The sequence below is a fragment of the Lonchura striata genome, chromosome 6 (assembly GCF_050655825.1).
Source record: "Lonchura striata isolate lonStrDom1 chromosome 6, ASM5065582v1, whole genome shotgun sequence".
Taxonomy (NCBI): domain Eukaryota; kingdom Metazoa; phylum Chordata; class Aves; order Passeriformes; family Estrildidae; genus Lonchura; species Lonchura striata.
The window spans coordinates 22,941,439-22,965,982 of record NC_140708.1 but is presented as its reverse complement, the minus strand read 5'-3'; the positions used below and the strand labels follow the sequence as shown (position 1 = coordinate 22,965,982).

The following is a 24,544-nucleotide window of genomic DNA, read 5'->3' as shown; positions in this document are numbered from 1 at the left end:
TTGGGAAGAATGCAATCTCCTGACTTACAGAAATCTCTCAAAAGGTGACAGTGAGTGTTTCATGTTGGTTCCAGCTGACAGCCTAAGACTTTCAGTCTCTCTTTTTCATTCAGATGTATTTACTTACTTGCTTATACTTGCATTATCAGGCTAGGCATTGTCATGGTAACTCAAAATTCTGTCCAGTATTCAAAAACCACTGGAGTATATCATCAGTATGGATGAACATATAGAGCATATTGAAATGTCCTTTACCCTCAGCTGGGAAATGAGTGGTTTCTGATCATTCTCTGACTGAATGGGAATAGCAGCCCTTGATGAGGCTGGTAAGGTTCAGAGGCAGGCCACAAAAACATCAGACAACCTGAAAAAATACTATACAAGAGGAGGAGAAATGATTGCTTAAAGAACAAAGTGTCATAAACTATCAAAATCAAGCCCCTAAGTGGATTTAAAAAGTAATGAAATGCTAATTAGATGGGCTGAAGTAACAATAGACAGTGTTTCCTCCCACTCTGAACAGTATAAATTTATCAGCTGCTGAGACTCCGTAAAGCTCAAAAAAAAGTAGAAAAAAGAAAAATTTCTCATGGACAGGCAAGAGAAAGTATATGCCACTTTCTTTTTTAAAAAGGAATTGGACCATGTAGAAACCAGAGGACAGACAAGGTGGTACAAATGCAGTGCAATTCATGTACACCTGTGTCATTTTGTATTTCTCTTCTAGCAGTTACCAGAACAGAGCCTATCATCCACAATTAAAGTGTCCAGATTTTATTATCAGTAGTTAATAGTAACTCAGATACCCTAACTGCTTCTTTTGGTATATCCAGAACCTGAAAACCACAGGCTAAACTCTACTCCCATCAGATCTGTATGCCTACTAAAGTCACACAAGTCTTTTTGACAAGAATATTTTACAACAGCTCACATTTTGATACAGACCCATGTTGATTTCATCGTGTAAAAGACATTTCAAAAGCTGAAGAGCCTAGAACAGAATTTGGATATTCTGCTTTACAAGTTCCATCCTCTTTGCCAGTCTTCCGGTCAGTTGTTGACAATCATAGATTTATTTATCTCAATTTTAGATTTATTCTTAAAATCAGGTGCCTTTCAAAGCCAAGGAGATGGTAAGATGTCAGTTTTTAACTCAAAAATTTGGTAAGAGAGCTGATTCAGCTAACATAAAGGAATGAGTCCACCAATGCTGCTAGAAATAGTAACTTATCTTCTTTTAACATATAAGCTCTGATTTTTCTAATGCTAAAGGCTCCTCAATTCAATGGGGCAGTTGTTAAATTGTACTGCACAGATACCAGCAAATCAAATATAAGCAAAGACAAATTCGTTTGCAAAATCTATAATTGTGCCCCTACTCCGCAAATTAACACGGCATGTGTATTCATTTCACTATTTTATTTCCTCAAAAATAGATTAATAAGGGCTAGGTTGAGTTTTCAAAACTTAAAACCCACTCAGACTCTTGTAAACATTTTATATTTTTTTCACAAAGCATCTATTACAAATTATTGTAAACAGTGATTTCCTGAAAGAAATGAATGTAAACTCAAAAAGAAATGGATTTAAGTGAACTATCATTCCCTTCTTCATCCAACCTGCCCGGTCCCATGGTGACATCTGTCTTCATAGCTCTAATTATGAGAAGTCATGTGCCGGGATAAATGATGGCGCTCTCGGAAGTACTCATGGCAAATGGGGCATGTCAGCTTCTCCTCTCGTCTCCTCTTGCACTGGGATTCACTAGAGGAGTATTCTTTTTTGTGATGTGACCGCATGTGGAAGACTAAATCAGATGTCATGCGAAAGGACAGGTTGCATTTGGCACACCAGTTCTGGGCAGCCACTCCAAAGGATGTGAAGGTGGGGGGAAGAAGAGTCAAGGAAGAGGAGGAGGAGGAGGAGGAGGAGGAAGAGGAGGAAGTGGTGGTGGTGGTGTTTTGTAACTGTCCTCCTGCTTGCTTGAGCCAGGGTTCTGAGGTATATGGGAAAACATTGCTCCGAGTGATGCTTGTCTGCAGCATCTGAGCATTACACAAATCACTGACAAAGAACTTGGAATTGAGAAGACTGCTGCAGCACATGATGTCTGCGGTGGCAATGAAGCCAGACAGCTCCCCCAGGCTCTTTGTTGACTCACTCATGGGATGAGAAGAATTTACTGCAGCTCTTTCTATTACACACTTACTGGGCTTGCTGAAAGCACTCTTCTGTTCTCCTCGAGCTCTGGTGGGCCAAACAAAGGAGAATGCACTACCAGAGGAGTTCAGCAACACTTCCTTTGGCACCTGCTCTTTACCAAGTGGGGCAGTGACATCCTCCTGCTCTGGCTCCTGCAGTCTCTCATTCCTCAGCTTCTCTTTCATTCTCCTGACCTCAGTGAAAGCACTCTGCTTCTGCTCTAAAGCATCCTTCCTAGCTGACTGCCTCCCTGAACTAAGCTTCCTGAAAGAACCAGCCAATGCATGCTCTCCCCCAACCTCTTCCTTGCCCCCACAGTTACGTTCCTCAGTCAAATTATTGGTTTTCTCCAACAGCACTGTTTTTCTGCTCCTGCTGTTCTCAGCCTCTTCAGATTTTGCTCTCCTTTCTCCAATAAGACCATGTGCATCATCTTTACAAGCTGTCATTTTGACTTCCAGGTCCCGTGCCAGACTGTGGAAATTTGTGGTCTGCTCAGCTAGGCTGCTCTTTTCAGTTTTAGGGTTCTGGAAGTTTTTCCACAGCAGAGCACTCTTCTCTGGCACACAGAGGAAGCGGACATGGGACAGATAGGAATGCTCACATTTAAAGACTCGGTCACATTCTTGGCATCTCAACTCTGCAGAAACAGACAACAAGTGATGAGTTTTGCAAAGGTGGAATAATAGGTGGATGCAGATCCTGATCATGTGATTGCCACAAAAATTGTGTCATACAAGGTTAAATATGATAAAATTAATGCCAGTGCAGAATCAGGTCCCTTCCTGCTATGCAAAATGGTTCACTTTTATTTGCTTCCATGCTTCTGTGCTACTGGCAGAAGTATTCATTTAGACTCTCAAGCCTAAATTTTATTACATAAAATGTAATTATATTACATGAAAGTACACAAAATGCCCAGTACACCATGATCTAGATAAAACCATTTAGAGTTCATAATGATTTGAAGTCTAAACCCAGATTTGGGTCTACATTTCTTAATTAAGTCACTAGCTTTCATTCCGGATGAATGTTAAATACTATGTATCCAAGCAATAATGAGTTTTAGAACAGGATTCAAAGATTTTTACATGACTCTATTTTTAGGATACTCTGGAAGTTTAATACCGTTCAAAAATCATCTGACCTTAATGCCTGAAGCCCTTATCCATGCTCATTTGGCAAGCTGTTATATACCTTAAGGCACAGAAAATGATGTTCAAATTGAAACAATGCCAGTGATAGGCAGGAGGAATAAGGAACATTCTTTCCTTGTGGTCTTCAGACCTACTGCACCTCTGGTTCATTGGGATGATTGACTGCCCATGAACAGATGGTACAAAATTCAGCAATCAACACAAATATGGTACATCTTAACCCTTGTAAGCACATTACGTTATTTCATAACACAGCAGTTTTACAATGCAAGGGATGACAGACAGCACCTGAGGCCTGGGATATATAGGAAAGTTCACTAATTGGTTGGGTAGAATCAAAAATTCCTAATTTGAGACTCAGCACAGCTTATATCACTTTACAAACTTTACAGCTGAATTTTTTATAAGAAAATAAAGCTGCCGAAATGGGTGGAACATTATACCTATGAGTTTAAAGTCTTGAGTCTAGATACAGTGTTTCTTGTGCAAGCACCACTCTTCCCTGGTAAATCCAAAGGGCTGGCAGTGTGCATCTACACAGAAATTAACAGAATACACTGAAAACAGCTGGAATGATTTAGTTGGTTCCTGTCATGAATGTGTCTGAATTAATTTAATACTAATTTACAGACAAGCACATTACCGTATGAATTTGCTAATTGATAACTTTATCAACCTATATCTTTACTATCTAATCTATATACACCTTGTTTAACTTAAATAAAGGGAATGTAGAAAGGGTTTTTGTTCCAGTTTATCTATCAAAATTTGGAGTAAATGACATCTGGAGTCAGAGCTGGTATGGACCTGTCTAATTTGCTTGGTGTCTCTGTAATTTCGATTTTTAGTTTTGTAACAATTTCCAGATCAATTTCTTTTGGAGCAATGAATTTTCAGCAACATCTCAGAAACTGAAGCTTGCTCTTTTCCTCATTACCACTGTGTCCCACACAAAATAGGCAGACTGTACTGCATGCAATACTGTTAGGTTTGTTATGTGTTTTTAAAGATCTGCTCATTTACAAATTTAAAGCTGGACACTAGCCTATACCTGATTTGTCAATAAGCTAAAAATGGCCTATTTCCAGATGATACTTTAGACTTTTAGGATTCTAAGCTATCAAAGTGCATAGATTTCCATTGCATAGCTCAAAAATTTCAGCATGAATCCCTAGTGCACCATCCTCTGCTAGAAAGTACCAATGAGAATGGCATTAAGAACTGCAAATTGCTTCTTGCTCTGTGCCTCCAGCTCAAACCTCAAAGCAGAATGTCTTTTCTCTCAGCAGACCAGCTAAGGATTTGCACATGTTTTGTATTATTATAAGACAACCACAGACTAAAGAAGATGCAGACTCCCTTCTGTCCTCAGTGACCCCTGCAATCAGCAATTCAGCACTTACCACTCTGGGGCCTTTGAGCTTTTATCTCATTGAAACCCAAGAGGCTGGAAAGCTCCTCATCATACCAGACAAGCAGTTCCTCATTTTTGCTGATTTTCCTGGTGGAGCGATAGTATAACTGACTGTTTTCTAAGTAAGCTTCCAAGTTCTGCTCCTTGCTATCGGCAGCTGCTTGTACGAGTCTCATCCAAGGCAGTCCTGTGGGACTGTGCACAGATGTAACATCCACCTGTGGGACAGGACACAAAGAAGGGCAGTTACAGGTCTCAAGGCCCAAAGCAAGATTTTCATCCAATGCAAGAACAAAGCCTGGTTTCTGCCTTGCACTGAGCACATATGACAAAGCTGTGAGCCTAGTACATCTGCCAGTGCTACCAAATCCAAAGGCATCCAAAGGCTTCTCCAGTGTGGGGGCTGAGAGGTCTGGGAATACAGCTGTGTGGGAGGGAGGAGGAGACACCAGTGTTCATGTGTAACCCCCCATGGCAAAGCCAGGCCTGAGATGTTGGTCAGTCGCTAGCCCTGTCCTGTGCAGACCATCCCATGGGACTGTGCAGGTGTGGATCACAGAGGTACGCGAGCTGTGAGCCTCTCTAAGAAGGAGTCTCAGTCCTTGGCATATAAAAATGGGGTATGAGTCAGGCGAAGTGCCACTGCTGTGACTTGGGGACTGAGAGATGTGCAGACCTCTGGATGAGTGCAGTGTGAAACTGGGAATGAACATACACTCAGGACAGCTGCATGTGGAGTTTTTCCTGACATAAGAGGATATGGATCAGGGGTGTAAGAAAATCATGGTTATTTGATTCAACACCCCAAGTAAACATCTGCACATCTGTTTGGCTAGATTACATAAAATACAGATTTTAATATATACAACTAAGAAGCACTTACATGCCCTCTTTCTTTCTTTTCAGAAATAAAATTATATATTTCTTTTTTTACATTTGCTAGATAAATTCAATTAATTTCAAGGTACCTGAACAGATAAGCTTCATGAGATCAGTATTTTTTTAAAATAATTTCTGAGAGTTGCAAGCTGATTTACTTTCAATTTGTGTGCATGCAGATATACCAAACAAATAAGGTTTAAAAACATTTCTTAGGCTATAAGGTCAGGCACTAAAAAGTTTAAAAAATAATATCAGGTCTATTGCTCAAATTAAATTTCCATTCTGTGTGTATATCACAGCATAGTCCTAAATCACATATAATTTTTACTCCACAGGACTCCTGAGTAATTTAATCACAGGTTGACAATTAAATAATGCAAGTACAAAACATTTGGCATTGTCTTCCTCACACAGTGTGTGACTCCAATCTTAGTTACTTTATTACACTGAATAGGGAATGATTTATTTCTTTATAGGTTTTTCCTTGGTGTTTACCACAGCAGGTCTGTGCCCTCTGCAGCATTTGAAAGATAGGGATTTTCATAGCTTGAAGGTTAAAACACAGGGTGATCAAAGGCAAGGTTTATATGCATAAATACTAATTTTTGAAGTACTAAGTCATTGTTTAGAAAGGAAGAATTTGCAAATTAAAAATATTTAATGACAAGTATGATCTAAATTTCACCCCAAGCAATGTATAGCTCTTTGTTTTCCAATAATTGCAGGGCAGCCATTCACTGGTGTTTGGTACCAGAAACAATATTTTGGCTAATTATTTCTATGGTTTTAACTGACTATTACCTACCATGAAAAGTTTGATCACATTAGTAGCTTGGATACAAGAATAAAACATTAAGAGACCATTAGCATGAGAGTTACTTAGTGTAAGAGAAAAAATAAATTAGCATGCCCTGAAACTGATTCTCTCTAAATGCCATGGTAATTAACAATGATTGAGAAATACAAGTGCCTGACAGCAACACAGGAACACCCACCCACACAGAGTGGCTGAAACTAATAGCTATGACAGAGGCTGTCATACTTTAGTTGCTGTGTTTCAGAAATACTGAGCAGCCACCCAGCGCTCTCAGCAAAGTCAAAGGGAGCACAGCTCCACCAGGACTCCAAGGAAAGAGTTCAGTGAGCTTCAAGTAGGTGAGGAGGAGTACAGATGTAAGATAAGATCTGGGTGCTGCCAACTAGAATCATGAACCAGCTTTAGTTTTCCCATGTGTTTAGAGACACTATAAACCCAGAAAATCCACCCTCTCCTGGAGATGTCAATCCCCCAGATGGATCCTTTGCACCCATGTATGAGGTAAGGCCTTCACAGCCCAGCATCTCAGTCACAGCTGGACTGTGGAGGAATGTGGCTCTCTCAGGAGATGCTGGAAGAGAGAAAATAAGTCTCTTCCTTGAACCCCCAAAGAAGCTGTAAGCAGCAGAGGAATCAGCTGGAAAGAACTACCTGTGCCAATGGCTGCCAAGGCATCTTCTTTGCCCAAGTGCACAAACTGGGCCAAGGAGCTCAAATTAAGGTCTCCAAGAAAATGAGGGGGAAAAGATTATAAAGTTCTCCTTTGGTCTAAACAAAAAAGCCCAAGATGATAAAACCTTTATTAGAAATTATACTCCCTAAAGTCTTGCAGGAGTTGCTGATGAACAAGGATGAACAGAAACTTGAGTTGCAATGAATCCACCTTGCCAATTCATTTCTGTGTGTATTCTGCTCGTACTACACCCAGCAGAGAAAAACCCATTTCTTGTTTTGCACTTCAGTGCCATGATGACAACATAGCATCATGATTTAATTTTTAATTAATTACTACACACAGTTAGGAGCCTAATGGTAGTTCCTGATTTCTGGGAGGTTTACTTTTAATTATGAGTAGTTAACAGGATATGGGACTACCAATTGCATCTGAAACAGCTACTTGCACAGAATTTCATGTATATACTGCCAAAAGACAGAGATCTGAGCCAACTCAGGCATCCAATTTCATTGCTGCATAGCAATTACTTAGCTCAAGTGTAGAAAAACACTAAAGCCATCCCTCTAGAGGGCTCTTCCAATGTAGAAAACCTTTGAGGCTCTCTGTACAGTAATTCAAAACTCCCAGGAGAAAACCAGAAATATTCCAAAAATAAAGCCTTATTTCAGGGCAAGTCTCTCTCCAAAGAGTTTGTTGGTCTCTTGGAGTATTAATAACACTGTCCAAGAAATCAAATTTGTGCCAGAGACTCAAAACAGTCAGATAAACCTGAAGTCTCTTCTTCTCTCTCTTAACTTGTTTAAAGCAGAAGTGTAGAACAGTTATCTACCAACAACTGTATCTTCCATATTACACATATGCCTTGAGATTTCTCTCCTCCAGAGCACAGAAATCTTAGGCAACCTGGATGTCTCTCAGATCCATCCATGCCACAGAATGTGGGAAATTGGCTCTCCTCACACTGGAAAACACCTCCCTACCTTCATCTAGACCAACAGTGACTGAAAGGCACTCCAAGACCCAGAAAGACAGGGTAAGTGGTCAGCATGATAAACAGTGACTATGAAACAAAAAAAAATTTGGTGAACTAGAGCTTGAGAGTTCACAGTCCATTACAATCCTGCGGTTTCTGCCTTCCCTACAGTGATTGAAAAGTGTAGCTGTAACACAGACATACACATCTAAGGTGACTTTAGGAAGTCCATGTACTAATAGCAGTTAAGCTGTGGCTCCCCTAAGTGCGTGTGGGCTAGTTGCCTGACTGCCATTATGGTTTCACTTTTAAGGATAACTGAACACACTGGGGTAGCAGTTGCCTAGATCTGTAAATAAATGCTGTGAATGTACCACCTGCATGAATCAGTGCAATACCACAGTCTTCCCCCTCTGTTCTCACAGGGCTGTCACACTTCCTGATAAACCTCCTTTGTCCTGACAAAAACTGAACTAGAGATTACTAATCTATTTGTCCCTCTTCCCTCCTATTCCAAGTAAGATCTGAAGCATGTAGCATAGAAGTGGGACTTTGTATTCTTCCTGCAAAGTATAGAGCTTTCCTTAGGTCCTTCCAGTCTACAGCTCATAAATCAGAAATGCACTGGCCCTTTCTCTTTGAAGATGTTACTTGTGGTGAACAAAACAAAAACTACTCCTTGCAAAGTTATCTTCTCAGGGATGGTGTAACTCTTTTTGAAAGGTCTAACATTCATAATTCAGATTTTTCTCATACCTTAAATACATAGTGGATGTTCCGTCTATCAGAACACTTGAGAGCAATGAAAGCTACAGTGTCCAGCAGGGTGTTCTGGAGCATGCATGGTCCAAAAACAACTTCTTCAGGGATGTCTTGTGTGGTATGAACAGTAGCCAGTATGTCTGGAAAATGGTGATGCAGAAGCTTGTTGTCACTTGTCCAAAGAAATTTAGGCAAAGATGTAAGTTCCATTATAAACCTGTAAAAATCACAAGAAATCACATTTGGCACAGAGACGGAAGTAGAAGGTGGCATCACTACTTGAAATACAAAGATTTCCAGGAGCTGTAAGTGAATTTTAAGAGTATGCCAGGACATTGTTGGTTACAGAATTTACAAATCTATTAATGTCCAATTAAGAGTGAGAAAGATTACTTTGGACTAAACCATAATCTTAGATTTGCAAACAAGTGAATTACTCTCCCTGGAACAGACAGTCCAAGAGTTCAACTGCTGCTCTCTACAGACAGGAGGAAGAAGATCTGGGAAAAATACGCAAAACTTTAAGTGAGTGGAACTCAGCATATTCTTAAGCATGTCCTCAGATATCTTTCTTATTATTAATAGTCTGTACAAGTGTGAAGAAAGGTAGAGAAAGAGAACAGCAACAAAATAAAGCAAGACTTTTTGAAAGACATTTTGAAAAAGCTGTGCTTTTTTTGCTTGAGTGCAACATCAGTCTAGTTTCTGGTTAAGTTGTTACAACAGCAGGAATAACCTGAATCCTGAGTCTATCCAACCAGAATGCACAAAATTTGTGGAAATTCCTGAAAATAATTATTTTCATCCTTCCTCAAAGTGTATGTTGTCAGCCATTGTTGAGAAAATCAAATCAGATTATGACTCCTTGCATAGTGATACTCCTAGCACAATGTTAGTAGAGATTCCTATCTTTAGAGGATAAATTTTCCAGCCCTGAATGTAGGATAATATATTTGTCATTGCAGACGCAATTCTGCAATATGAGCCACAATCTGAGAACTCAGTATGCAGTGAGGAGAAGACAGGCTTGAGTTATTTGTCATTCTAAGCCTCTCTAGGTTTCTAATAAAGATATTGCCATCTCCAGCTCCCTGCTGGAGGTCATGGAAAACCCCTCATTTATGCCATAAAGAGCTGGATCAGGTCCATTAGGCAGAGAAAATTAAAGAGAACAGCAACAAGCCCTGAAGAGGCCGAACAAATACTGAGATAGAAGGGCTGAAGATATAGTCTAATCTTTTTCACTATCTGCCAACAGAATTGATTTGTTACTCACTGATTCATGACTTAAACTGAAGTGGTATAAAGTGCTCAGGAGAGTTGCACTTATTTAACTAAATCAGTTTCTAAATCAGTGTGGTTAATTCAGTATAATTTATTCCTTGCAGGCAAGGTCTAAGACCCTACCCTAAAAATATTAAAATGCATGGTCAGACATTTGGTATGTAGTAAACATCAGAAGGATGTTTAAACCAGACAACCAAGGCAAAGAGTGGGATAATATACGCCCTCTATCCAACCTCAAGCATCCCTTGAACTCAATATGACACAAAAGTTTGCTTGTTTCTAAATTACTTAACGCAATATGTGATCAGACAAAAAAATCCCCAAAACCTACATATGTAAGTGCCAAAGTCTCAAAGTACCACCCTGGCAGCTGTGGGAGCAAGGAATTTGGCTCTTGCATGGAAGGGTCACTTTTGTGAAAAGCTGTGAGAAGGATTTACTGTGATTACACAGCAGATGGGACAGTTACCGTCAGCCTTGTGCCAGAGGCGCTGGGAAGATCCATCTTTTCCAATAATTTGGCGAATGCACCATCTAGTGTCACATCTCAGCATAACACAGAGCCCCGTGCCAAAGGACATCCCCCAGTCTGCAGCTGTCCCTGCATTGTACGGCCGCAGCTTCTGAGCACCCTGTCACGCAGGAATCCTTTCTCTCCGGAGTGGGTCATTCCCTCTGCCTCCCTCTGCTCAAACAGCAGGCTGGGTGCTTCCTCAGGTACTGGGTTTGATAGGGTCTGGTCAGGGTTATGTCAGGTAGGGAGAGTCATTTAAATCTACAGTGTTGGCATTTTACAGTGTTGGCTGAAGATGTGCTGCTGGTAGAGTGGAGAGTGGGGATACTCTGCAACATCATTAGAAGAAGAAGGGTGAATTCTTTTCTAAAGTCCTCAAATAGCATAAGAAAGCCCTTCCCTCTGAATCCACAAGATTTCAGCTTCTGTTACTATGCGGAGTTCATCAGGTGGGGGATAACAGTGAGCAAACATGACTGTACTGCTTTCAAACCTGAGCTGCTACCTCTGCAAAGGGACGTGCTGCATCCTGTGGGTTTTCCAACCTGCTCTTGTTCAGGGATCTCCATTCCAAAGTGCAGCTTCATCCAGGGCAGTACTGGAACAAAGCCTGCCTCCTGCACAGGTGAGGGGTGGTAGGGGACTCTCTGGTAGCTGCTGCTCTCATCACAGAGAACTGAAATACTGACTTCCTAAAAATACTGAAATACTGACTTCCTTACTTTTTAGTAAAGACTGAAGCTTGAGACATGACTTGAGAGAAAAAAAAAAAAATCAACTGATTTACTTTCTCAGATCTCTGGTGTAGCAAAGGAAACCAAACAGATGAGCTGAAGGGAGGTCAAAGGATCATGGACAGCAGGAATAAGAGGTGAAGAGGAAATAAATATCTACAAAAGCTTCACAGGCATCACTGTGGTACTATGGCTGGATTGTACAACTCTGCAGCTGCAGCATGAAAGACGGCACCCATAAACAACCAAAATGCATTTTTACCATGGCAGGGTTTTTAAATTACTTTTCAAAATGACTTTTCAATGGCTGCTGCTGTTAAAGAAACTGAACTGGCTCTATGTTTCTTTTCTCTTAAATAAAGTTTACTAACATAGATTTAACCTTTGTCCCATGAGTCTAGAGGACGTTGGTATCTGGAGAATGCACACAGAAAAGAGATGCCTTTTTAGCAAAGCTCAGGAAAGTTTAGCAGTATTCCAAGCCTAAATCTATATAGTGCCCTTCTCCCAGTAAGTTCAGTCAAATACTCACTGACACTGTACAGAAGTAAATCACAACAGAGTATGGGCATGATGCTGCCAGGGGCCCCAGCCAGCTCTGCTTTTCTCAGTCCTGCCTCCACTCATGGCAAACCTAGACACAGCCAAGGAATGGCTGTGTGCAAAGTCAGGTCCCACTGCTGCCAGAGTTCACCTGCTGGATTCTCAGAGAGGGTCAGCAGGAGTGTGACTACACTGGGGCATCTGCCAGTGCAGAAGGTGGCTGTGCAATAGTCAGTGCATACCTCATACCCTGAAACCACCACCAGAGATCTCAGAACTGCTGAAATACAGCGGCAGCACCCACAACTCTCAAAACAAACAGCAGAAATTAGCTAGGAAACAAAAAAAAAAAAAAAAAATCACGTGTAAGTAGGCCAGAATATAAATCTGAAAAATCTGAAATACCCCTCAGTTTGAATGTAAGTTTGAGCCTTTATATGTTTTTCATCTGGTTAAAATCTAAAGCCAAAATTTCAGCCACAGTCTTCTTAGAGGTTTTTTAATAAAACCTCCCTTGAGTTTTCAACAACTTCAGACTTGAGCCTGAATGAGAATTCTACATCAAACCATGAACCCAGCTCTTGTTCAGTTATAAAATCTGGTTGCAATGCAAATCTCACACTTTTGCCAACAGTCATCATAGTCAAAGGAAATTCATTAAGAACCTGCAAATTGAGTCATAATGAGAAATGGAGAAGGTATACTAGAGTGCCTGCCATTCTCATTTGTCAGGCTGAAGTAGGTGAATCACTCACACTCTTCCCAGTGAGTGAAGAAGAGAGAAAATTCTCCTAACAGAGAATTCCCCATTACTTCACCCAACTGATTACTCTTGTCTTAATGCCATTGATTTCCACGTTTTGGCTAACTCCTTTAATGAGCAATAAATCTGCTGTGCCTTCATTTCTTAAAGATTCACTAGCCATTGTACATAGGACTTAATCATTCATTCTTCTTCTACTATGTAGCAAAGTTTAAAGAATTCTACCATAGGCTTCATTGTGAAGGTCAGATCTTCAGCTCTACATCATGCAGACAATGACAAGCTTGCCTCAAAGTGCCAGTGCTGAGTGCCATTGCTTCCCAGGATCACTCCCATACAACGGGATCTTGCTGCTCCCACTCAGGTTCTGCATAAGTAGTTTCCAATCCCTCTGGGATCACCCACAAACATCTCTGAGAGGCTAAAATAAAATGAATATTTATAGTGGTTTGTAGCACATTAGACTCAAATCACCTGTGAGACCATGGGTACTCTCCATATTCTATCTGTCACAGATGTGAATTCTTCATATGGATGAGTGTAGGGACTTGCTGTTTAATGGACTCTTCATCCCCCAGACAGTATCTGATACACATATACCATGTCCCTAAGTGATGGATTTTGCATCTTGATTTCTGAGAAGTGTGACAGATCTGTCAAAGAAGAAGGACCTATGGGCAGGCAACTCCTTATGGATTATGCAATTCTGGATGTTCCATCAAAAAGCACATGAAATAAATAGATGATGCTTGCAGCAAATGCTCCCAGCCTGCTTGCCTCCAGAGTAACACACAAATCAACTTTTGGTTTCCTGTGTGTTCTTCCAAGCTGGAACTCTAAAGATAGCATTATCCTAGTCTCTCCCCATTTCACAGCACTTGTATAGCATTCCATTAACTAATTAGGGTTACAACTTCTACCTTCCTGAAATACGTTTACATAGCTCCTGTACCTTATGAGAAAAACATATTACCAGAGATGAAAATAACAGAATTTTCAGATCCCTGGTTTTCTACTGCATGGCCTTCAGATGTCACTGCAAGCTCTCCTAAGAAATGTCTGGAAATTCCCTAGTGTAGAAGAACTGATTTGAGCAAGGACTCCCCTGAATTCTATATTCAGAGTACTTGACCTGATTCTCCTTCCCACAGTAACCACACTGAACTGTGGCATTGTTTGGAGCTTCTTACTGACCATAAAGGCACTGCTAGCCCTGCTTAGTATTATCATCAACTATGCAAGTGGGAGGGAAATAAATTAATCATATTTGCAAGAGGGGAATCATTTCAGCCAGAACTCATTTAGCTAGTTCAGCTCATCACAATCCAAAAGAGAAGCAGGTAATAAAAACTGTTTCTCCAAAATTAATTTGATTTTTAAAATTGTCAATAGCTACTTCTATTTCACCTTTACTTCCATTTTAACTGTAAATTAATTTGCATGTAGTTATGTCACTTTCAAAGCAATTATCCTAGTTGGAAAAAAAATGGCACAGAAGATACTTTTAAAAAAGATTTGAAAGTATTTGATCCTGGAAAGCATCATCCCACAGTCCTCCCAACCATTTCTGCATCTACTCCAGACTTTCTCCAGAGCAGGTTATAGCTCTGCATTTCCCATGTCAACAAAACTGAAAGAAAAAAAGAAACAGAAATATTAACTACCGGAGCCATCATTTCCTTTACCTTTTACTCCTTTCTGCTCCGAAGTGTGATGGCATATTCCCTGAAGCACACAACCTGTGACTGTGCCAGTGCAGTCCTGTGGCTGATGCCAAAGCTGCCTTTGACTTCAACAGCAGGTCTGTCGGTCTGAGGAATCCATGATCAGACATGCAGTGTCATGCACAATAAACTACAGATAATAAAGGAATTGAGCTGATGCAGACAGAGTGCCTCTGTCTGCAGCATTTAATATTTTCTGTTGTTGTTATAAGGAACCGAGAATTCCTAACACACGAAGGAAATTTGGAAAGAAATTGGGACTGAACAAGCCTAATGCATGGAAATGGTCTTCCCTTGGTTTTCCAGACTTCCCCAGCTTTCTTTCTTCACTCTTCTCTGTACAGCAGCCACACAACTCTAACCTGACATGCACCTAAAAATGAGCAGAGATAGGAAAACTCACTGCCTAGATTCCTCTGGAATGATCAGAAGGCAGCTCGGGGTGTGGAGTTTGGTGTCTAGATTGAGCTTATAGAAACTGGGTCCTTATGGAGGTTTTATTGTGAATTAGAGACCTTCCAGTCCATGGAGTGCTCACCACTTTGTTATTGTATCATCACGAAACCTTCAGGGAGCAGTTCTCCAGTTCTTACTATTTTAAGGCTGTGCGGTTTTCAGATTGTCCTCCATCCTCTGAAATCCCCAGTACATGCAATGTAAGATGACAGCTTTTGATGAACCATCATTATATCTTGGCTGAATACCCAGCCTAGTGAATCATGAAACTGCCAAATCTTTTTATTATGAACAATCTCTCAAACTTCTATAGGAATAATGAAGAAGACAGAGATAAAATACCTGCTTGGAAATGAACAAATACCTCAAGCTCCATATTTGCTTTCAACAAGTCTTGTGACACACAGGAACCGTTTGGAAGTGGAAACTAAAAGAAATGCTTTCAGGTTTCTTCTTCTTTTCTGTGAGAATAGAGAAGTTGAAGTGGCATCTCTCCTGATGCATGGTAGCTGACACACAACACGCAGATCTCCCTCTCCAAAGCCATCTCCAAGACCACCACAAGGATGTAATTTCCAGTCTTTACCCAATGTCCAGGAACAAAACGCCTGGGATTGAGCATCACATTTAGTTTGATGAGAAAATAACAGATCTGAGCAAGTCCCAGCAGATGCACATACTCTCACTCCACTGGCTCTCAAATGGCAGCCCAGCACCAAACTTCCCTATGGTTTTTGGAAATTCCACACTGAACCCCTAATTCTACTTCCACTCTCTTTCATGGACAGAAATGTGGTAGTTAGGAAAGGAATGGGCTATCCCACACAGCTGGAAAGCCTGGTTAATACTCCCTTGTTGGGATGTGTGATGCAACAATATCTGAACAGTTCGACATGAAGCCTCCTTGGATTTAGCTGGAGGTTTTGAATCTGGCAGAACATGAACAGGGCCACTGAGGTCTCTGTTCCATCTCTTCCAGTGCTTGACTACAAGAAATGCAGTGCAGGTACTGGGGAACACTTGATATTTCAAACTGGACAATGAGCAACAGCAATACCATGCTTTGGAAAGGATGACGTACATTTATCTTCTGCATTCCCAGTGGTTCAAACAGACTAGGTCTAGAAATTTGGTTTCATGATGCATAAAATGTCAGTATTCCTTTCCAGTTGGGTTGGTCCCAAGGAGAGAATGAATGCTTCTGTCTGGCACTGTGTCTGATCTAATGGACCCTGTTGGATGGTACTGGGTTGTACAAGTCACTCATAAATCAGACAATCCACCTGTGCATAAAGAGAAGATGACTACAGCTCCATAGTCTACTGGCTTTCAAAGACTTTATTTTTGTGTGAAGGGCTGACTCTTCACTGACTTACAGCTGTTCTATTTAATGAAGCAGTGCATTTATCCACCATTTCACTCTTGTGGTTTCAAGCCCTAAGACCTAAAAATTGGGGTTTTTCTAGGATAAAGGAAAAAAATGGGTTTCTGTAGGATAAAGGAAGCATGTTTTAATTTTTCAGCCAGGACAGAGGATTATCAAATGTGAATGTAATGAATACGTAATTTCAACTGCATATACAGCTGTATATGCCATACACTCTATGAATACATTTCAGTTCAGAGCTCACAGTATTTCATATCCAGGTCTGAATTGTGCTGGTGGTCACCTCAGAGACCTGGTTTTGCACCTGCTGCTCTGGCATTATTCACCATTCAGCAACTGACATAATGCTCTGAAACATCACAGGAAATTTGAATTTTACAGGGACATCCAAAAAGAACAGAAAGCCAATGTTATTCTGTGAGAGGGGAACAAAGAAGGCAAGTATTTTTCTGTTACACAGTGCAAGAAAGTTACTTGTCATACAGATATGTGTGTCTACTTTCAGCAAAATCCTTGATTCACATAAACAGCAACCCTGACCTCAGTAATCTGTGCTAACACCATTTGTTCTCACATAGACCTGTGCATTTGTTCCTTCACCCAGGCATCCATGCAGACAAAACCACCATTCCCTGTGTGTAGCCACAGAAAATGGAGAAACAACAGCCAACCAAACAACATGATCCAAACACAAACAGCATAAATCAAGCACAAACAGGCTGAACCAAAAACAAACAGACTGAACCAAAATGCGTAACTTGTGGAAACAGTCATAAATATTTCTTTTCCCTCTTCATACAATTCACATTGATGTGTATTTTTCATAAAAATTTTTAAGTCATATTATCTGGTTGAATTTAAAGCTGTATTAAGATATGCTCCTATTTAAGAGTCCTGCTATTGATTACTACTTTTAAAAAAAAGTAGTATCTGTTCAAATGTTTCTTTCTGACAGAAAAGCATATACATGTGGTGTGTAAGCACATACAAAAAGATGGAAACATATACATACACATACATGTGTCCACATCTGAACATATAGCCACACATACAACTGTTTATTTTTTTTGTGATTTTGCAAGTTCATCATTTATATTTAAAAAGAAATATTTTTAAACAAAGATCAGTTGCTTCCACATGGCTGATACTGAAGATTTCTTCAACAGCATTAAGTGGCATTAGCTTACATTAATCTTACTTACATTTGTGCTAAACTTACTACATGATGTCAACTCCAATAAGAGTAAGTGACAGAGCTGAAGGAGACTTTGCAAGGTGAAATTGTGGGAAGCAACATAAATAAGCTATTTTTCACTACAATGAAACCTTTTAATTGGAAGCGATTTTGTAAATTAAAATAAGTCTTACCTAAAATAGTTTGTTTTCCAACAAAATATTTTGTTCTTTGACCTGGTGTTTATCAATAGCAATTGCAGTTAACATAAGACTTTGCTGCAGAAAAATTGTATTAACAGAATTGCAGAATTACAGACATGGAAATATCCATCTGTAAATACTAGGATTTAGCCAGCTGATTTCTTTTGCAAAATCTTTGGTACACTGTAATTCTTACACATAATTAATTTTTGTACTTTCTCATCTGGTTATATTATGTTCAGCTAATCTAAATATTTTGACTTTACATTAGTATTTCTATGGCTACAAAACTATTTTCTCTATAAAATGATATGTCTGCAGAGTTCCATAAGGCAGCTTTACTTTGCTTTGAAATACAGGAAAATAGTTTAATACAAAAAAAAAAAAAATGCATTCTCAAATAACAGATTATGCTTTGATGTAGTTTTATACATTTAAAAACATAAATTTGATCACCCTAATGCCTAAAGAAATTCCTCTATTCCTCTTTCTAGTACCAGTTATACTTAATACATGGTAACAAAAGCTGTCAAGTGCTGTTTCTTGCATTTTTAAAAGCCAAAAATAAGGGAAAACTCCTGAGATATAGCTTAGTATAATTCTGAATTTCATGCATGACTGTAACTGCTTTTTATTTGAAAGCAACTATACTAAAAATACAAAACTACTTAAAAATCTGATATTCCATCAAGTTTCTATTGACATTTTTTTCAACTAGTAGCTGTCAGTTCTCAGAAAAAAAAAAGTCATTAAAATGCTTCAAACATTTTCAGTGGACTAAATTCCTACAGAAACCTTTTAATTCAAATATTTGCAAATTTAAAGATCAATGTGATATTTTAAAGTGACAGCAACAGCAGCTCCTAACTTCAGTAAGAAATTTCTACTACATGGATATCCATAATATAAGGAATACATATAAACAGAGAATAACAATGTGAGCTATTCCAAACAAAAGTTCATCGATTTCATAAAAGCAATTAGACCCTACGTAAGTACCTAAAACAGCCACGATGCTCAGTTGACCTGTCGAAGTTGGAAGGATGGAGAGCTGTAGCCAATAAAAAGAGCAACTGATGCTCGGGAGTTCTCGGCGAGAGAAGAGAGCCGGGAGGGAGGGAAAGGGCGACTGCCGGGGGGGACCCGCCTCCGCCTCCGCCTCGGCATCACCCCCGGCAGCCCCGCTCGGCACTCTGCTCGGGGCACTCTGCTCGGGGCCCCCCGCTGCCGCGCCGAAGCGGGCGGTGCACGGCCGGGGCCAGGCACAAGTCAGCAAAGGCCACTCCGTGCCCTCACCTGCTCCCCGGCCACTCCCGGCAGGTCCCGGCAGGTCCCGGCAGGTCCCGGCCGTGCGGCAGCGGGGCGGCTCCGGGACCCCCGCGCAGGCCCGGCCCCGCGGGCAGCGCAGCGCAGCGCCCGCGGCTCCGGCGGGCGGGACGGGCGGTGCCGCTGCCGCTCCGCCGCGCTCCGCAGGGCAGCGGCCGCGCCGAGAGCCCCGCCCGGCCCCTCTGCCCCCCGCTCACCTGGGGGTCCCGCCGCAGGCTCCCCGTGGACGGGGGAATCTGCGGCGCAGGGGTCCCGCCGCGCCCCGTCCCTCTCCCAGGATCCCGCTACGGACAAGTGCCCGCGGAGCCCTCACCTCAGCTCACCTCACCTCACCCCGCCGCCGGGGCCGCCCGGCCCCCCGAGAGCCGCGCCGCAGCCCCCCGCCCGCCGCCGCGCCGCCCCAGCACGCCGGCACCCTCCTCCCCGCCGCGGCTCCCCGCCCAGAGCAGACCCCGGGAAACGCCTACCGCAGCTCCTGCCCCCGACCCCCGCCGCCAGCCAGGCGTCCCCCTCCCCCGGGAGCCGCCGCCGCCCCGCCCGCGGCGGCCCGCAGCCCTCGCCGAGCAGAAGCCATCCCGCAGCGGCTGCGGGGAGCAGAGGGTGGACGGGATTCCCCCTTGTAACGGTACCATGAACCGAGGAGTTTCTTTCAAAGTTGGGGGGGAACCCACACGCACGCACGCCGAAATAAACCAAACAAAACCATCTCCAAAGCCGCCTTCCCACACTTGTCCTTTAGATCATTTGACAACGCTTTTGAATAGAGGGTTCTTCTAGGAGCTGCAGGTATTGACAAGAGCCGCTTAAAACGAAAACTACTGCTTCGTAGAAAATACTCGCAGGATAAAAATTAGGACTTTGAGGTATGAAACGATTTGTGGCACAGCTGGTATGTAAAATAAAAACATCAAACGTCTTGTCATAATCAAATATACCCTAAATCGGGACTAGCGACATTGCTTTTGAAAGATGTCGTTCCATATAAATGCCTTTAACGCCTGGTAGAAAATTTTTATGAACATGTTGACAAATGAAATAACTCAGGTTATTTGATTAGTGTCCATGTAATCTAAATATGGGCTTGTATCAGGAAAAGAAACGTCAACCCTTTAATGCTTTTGAAAGGATGGATTTTCGCTGCAATTGAAGAGTAATCTTATACTACTAATGAGAGTGAACCACTCTCGCTGTGTTCTGTGATACAGGGATTATGGAGGATAAACTCAAGAGTTCCTGATCTCTTTTAAAATTCAGCTCGGCCCGAACGAACAGCATTGTTGAGGGCAGCGGGGGTTTGGTAGCTGCCCAGCCGCCCTGGAAGCTCTGCATCCTACTGCCTGCCCAGGAACAGCTGTGCCGGTTGTATGTCCTAATACTGCTTGGGAAACATCGGCCGATTCGGGATGCAGGTGTCAGGAAACTGGGATGAACAATTCCCACTGCACTTCATATCGCAAGAATTCATAATTTTTGTAGCCTTCATGCAAATAGCGACAGAAGCTGTAAGAAGGGACAATTAGGTCACCTGCCTTACGGAGCTTGAGGCCCTGTGAGACGATGCGCTGAGGTAACCTGTGCCCCAAGGAGGGTGAGATGCGCACCTTACGGCCAGCTCTCCTGGCGCTTGGTGTGATTTTCCTTCGAGCAACACCCGACCAAATGGCTCCGGGCGCCCAGGCCACCTGCCTGCCCTCTCCCTCCTGACCCCACTCAAACCTTGCTCGACCTTGGCTCCGGACAGGCCTGCCCGGGGTGTGACAGCCACAGGAGGGGCTCAGGCCGATTGGAAAACCTGTTTTATTTGAAACAGAAGGCTCTGGCTCTGTAGAGGCGCCCGCAAGCTCCCGCCGCGCCCGGCCCTCCTCGCAGGGGATGGAGGAGCAGGGAAGGGGCGCTAGCAAAGACGCAGCACCACGTTCCGCAGGGTGATTCTGCCAAGCACTGACCGAGGCACAACGCAGCCGTGTCCTTGCTTTTGCATACGCCCACCTAGCCTTAAAACGTGCCCGCTTGCCGGGCCCTTTGCAGGAGGCAGACGAGCAACCCATCTCTCTTTGCAGAATCAGAGGATATGTTAGAGCCTAGAGAAGGGCAGTGCACATTATCGAAAAATAATAATTTTTTTTTTTCTCGGCGGTGCCTTACTTTGCTTTGGAGACTCCCTTGAAGTCTACCGCGTTATTCTACGATACAATCTGATATTCACGAGGCACCAAGGGAATCTGACGCTATCAGCGTTTTTATTTCGTTTTGCAAGGCTGCGGTGTGTGCGAGGAAGGACGGCTGCCTCGGGCAGGGGGTGGCGAGGGCTCCCGGGGACCACGCGCGCTGCGGACACTAGTGGGCACCGGCGAGGCCGAAGCCCGGCGGCCGGGAGGAAGCGGGGGATTCCTGATGCTCAGCAGCCGTTTGCTCATTTTTTGTGAATGTCGCCAGGGAGGATGTGGGTTTTTTCTATTTCTCCATGATCTAAGTAATCGCTGGGTCTCAACTGGCCAGCGCTCAAAAAACCTTTCAAGTGGTGAGCTCAAGCAGTACATTCAGCTTTTAGCTGTGCATAGTTAAACCAGGCAAAGAGGCTGAAAACCGGTGGACCCTCTAATCTTTCCTTGATAAGTCCCCGACCGCCGCCGCGGTTGGCTGTGTCTGAACTCGGTCCAGCACAGAAACAGGCAACTGAAATCGAGTTGCCTTTCCCGAAGTGCAAACTTTATTTCAGACTCGCGGGCGGCAGCCTACACCGCACAAAGCACGCCAAGGCTGCTGGAGGGGTGCGGGGTCCCACGGGGGCTTAGGGCCCGCCGGCTGCGTGGGGCATCGCTCCATTCCCCCACAGAGCCGCACACTCGCGGCGGAGCGGGCAGGGCTGCCGTGAGCCGCGGGGAAACAACGCGGACGTCCCACGCCCGCAGGGCAGCGCGCCGAGCCCGCCTGGGTGGCCATGTCCCCCGCGGGTGCCGCCTTTGTCGGGGGCAGGAGGTGCCACTTTCCGCTGCTGGCACGCAGAAGCGGCTCCGGCTGGAAAGGCCCCGGCGAAGCGCTGGGTATTCGGGGGCTGTGTTCGGTGGGACAGCGCGCCAGCACCCCACAGGGGATGGATTCCCTCCTCCTCGGCTCTCGATGGAAGCCTCGCCCCGAGACAGAAATGTCTAGCCCCAACTCTGTCATGCAAAGTGACTCCGCTCGCATCCCTCCCCGTGGCTCTTTTCATTAATTAGGGGCTGCAAAGACTGTGGGGGAAGGGCAAGCGGCTGGGAGCCACTAATTATTCAAACTTTGGAGACAGCATCCAGATGAGCTGGGCAATCTCTTTAGGGCAGCGCTTTGTAACCTGTGTGTATCAGGCGGGGAGTGATTATGCTACTTTGCAAAGCCTCCATTAACAGATTTCACTTCATCATTACTCATCGCCCGCAAGGATGTGGGCGATGAGTAATGTAGTGTGAGTAAACCAAGATTTCCACGAAGAGAAACAATTTGCTGTGGCACGAGAGGGCCGTGAAAACCTGCCCCTACCCCCACCCCCAAACAATAATCTTTTTAATTGCAGTCAGCTCCACACAGATTTTTCTTAAGTGCCCTTTCGCGTTGTGCCCCCACCTCTGCTTTGTCATAGGTTTTTGCCACGACGCCCATCTCCTAGTGCAACTTTGTGCCTTGGGCGCTGCCGCCCCTCAGCTCTGACCTCCTCCGGGCTCCAGCCGCTCCCGAGCCTGCGGAGAGAGGCTCAGCAGGAGCGCAGCGATGCTCCGGAACGTGACCGGGCTGGCCTGGCCCCGGCCGGCCCCCCTGCCCGCCGGCGGCGGAATGCCCTGCCCGCGGCCCGCGGTCCTGCCCGAGGGCAGGCCGAGAGGGAAGGCGGCAGGAACGCCCGCCCGCGCCCCGGCGGCGGGCAGTGCTCCCTAACCTCGGTGCCTCGCTAGCAGCAGCCTTTGCCATATCGGTATCCCGGAACAGGAAAGTCCCGGTTCATCTTGCCCCCCTAAGATCCTGTCTCCCTCCTCCCGCTCCCCTCCCTCTGCCCCTTCCTGCCTTCGGCCCGTGTGAGTGCAGCCTCTTCTCTCCTTGCGGGACGGGGCTGCAGCGCTGGGGCCGCCGCCGGGGCGGCAGGGAATGGGGACTGGGCTCCGGGGACCACCCGCCTGGCCTCAGCCCCCTGCCCGGAGCCAGCGGGCCGGCGCCCCGCGGGCAGGGCTGCCTTGAGCCCCCAGGGTCGAGCTGAGATCCTGAAGTTAGTGATTTTTCTTTTTTTACTTTGATTTTTTTTCCTCTGCTCTCGGTGCTTCCGAAGTGCCTGTAAGATTTGCAGAGAGAGAGAGACAGAGACTGTGAGAGGAGGAGGAATTAAGGGAAGGGAAAAGATGGCGAGTTGCTGGAGCAGTGTGGAGAAAGCGGCATTTTTGTGCTGCCTTTTGCTGGCAATGGGGAGCCTAATCTGCTGCGCTCGGCCGGAGGAGGAGGAAGAGCGAGAAGAGCAGCGCTCCTGTCACGGTGCCTTTGATCTCTACTTCGTCCTGGATAAGTAAGTGACAGTCGCATTTAAAAACGTTTATTCACCCTTCAGTGACTCCTTGCAGCAGCAGGGATGTTGTTTCTTTCCCTCGTCTTCCCGGACGACTTCTCCTGATGCCAAACATGACGTGTGGGTCTCATTCCTTATTTTTGCTCCCCAAAACTTGCTTATTTCCCAAGTGGAGCATTTAGGGGAGCGTTGTCTTTTATGCTGAGTTAGTTGTGCATGCAAACCTGGGAAATTGGGTTGCTTTCAGGTTGTGGCATGTGGGGTGTGGGCTGTGAGTGTTGGATTTGAGGGGGTGTTGGACAGTGCCCACATCGTTCGTGGAGTTTTGTGTCATGACCTGGGTGGGCTGTGTGCAGAGATGTCACTTGTGGGACTTAGCAGTGCTAGGACCATGCAGACTTACCCAAAGTTAAGACCAGACTGCTTGACTGTAAGAATTTATAAGAACAAAGTTTTATAAAAAACTTACTTTTGCTCAGCTTCTTCAGAGTTGTCTAAACCTGTGTTTGAGTAGCATCTATTAAAATAGGTTGTCAAATACTTCTCTTTAATACTATGTCAGCTGAATTCAGATATGGTGGGGGATATGTTAAAGCTCACGTGCGTAGGCTTGTTTTAGCAAGCACTAGCAAAGCAAGTGGTAAACTGGTGCACCCACAGGTGTTTTTCAGAAGGTACAAATTTCTCTTTCTTTTGGTGTACTTGTCAAGCTCTGGCTTGACAGAGGATTAAAGCCAAGGGATTAACTCAAAGAGTAACTTGTTAGTGTCCCACTGTGTGATGAGTGTGTTATCTAATATGTTCTGGGTTACCTATGTAACAGGGTATTATGAAAGATGGAAGACTTTGTGATTCTTGCCCTCAAGCCAGGTATAAAGTCTGCATTGTTCTATTTCCCAGCTGGGAGAACAGATCTATCCATAAGATGCTCAGTACAGCCTGCAAGAGGCAAATAGTCACTATCACTCAAGATGTATATTTCTGTATTCAAGAAGGGGAAAAGTATCATTAAATAGTGATTCTGGTTT

At 43.9% G+C, this 24,544-nt stretch overlaps 2 protein-coding genes across 10 annotated transcripts in view; one reads left to right on the top strand and one right to left on the bottom strand.

Annotated features, from left to right (window-relative positions):
• Positions 1-603: 603 nt before the first annotated feature.
• Positions 604-22,951, bottom strand: ZNF488 (zinc finger protein 488). 9 transcript variants are annotated; one of them, XM_085583625.1, is made up of 5 exons: positions 19,318-19,358; positions 10,640-11,013; positions 8,878-9,100; positions 4,763-4,991; positions 604-2,842 (listed from the first exon to the last, which is right to left on the bottom strand). In XM_085583625.1, exons 3-5 carry the CDS (start codon positions 9,091-9,093, stop codon positions 1,656-1,658), a joined length of 1,632 nt encoding a protein of 543 aa, XP_085439751.1. In that variant the 5' UTR covers positions 9,094-9,100; positions 10,640-11,013; positions 19,318-19,358; the 3' UTR covers positions 604-1,655. The 9 variants fall into 9 exon arrangements, with proteins under 9 accessions (XP_085439751.1, XP_085439747.1, XP_085439748.1 ...); XM_085583621.1 differs by lacking the exon at positions 10,640-11,013 and adding an exon at positions 14,410-15,512 and having other exon boundaries at positions 19,308-19,330; XM_085583622.1 differs by lacking the exons at positions 10,640-11,013; positions 19,318-19,358 and adding an exon at positions 22,595-22,951.
• A 69-nt stretch (positions 22,952-23,020) lies between these two features.
• ANTXRL (ANTXR like) overlaps positions 23,021-24,544 on the top strand; it is a 57,580-nt gene continuing 56,056 nt past the window's right edge. The window contains exon 1 of the mRNA XM_021539066.4: positions 23,021-23,516. Coding sequence (XP_021394741.3) covers positions 23,356-23,516 — 161 coding nt within the window. The 5' untranslated portion in view covers positions 23,021-23,355. The remainder of the gene's footprint in view (positions 23,517-24,544) is intronic.

Excerpts from the sequence above, each read along its gene's own strand:
- ZNF488 (XM_085583621.1), bottom strand. The coding sequence starts at position 14,558 with ATGTCTGATCATGGATTCCTCAGACCGACAGACCTGCTGTTGAAGTCA. Across the intron at positions 9,101-14,409 it reads GGAGCAGAAAGGAGTAAAAG|GTTTATAATGGAACTTACAT; the intron begins GTAAAGGAAATG and ends TGATTTTTACAG. Across the intron at positions 4,992-8,877 it reads ACATCCACTATGTATTTAAG|GTGGATGTTACATCTGTGCA; the intron begins GTATGAGAAAAA and ends CCTGTCCCACAG.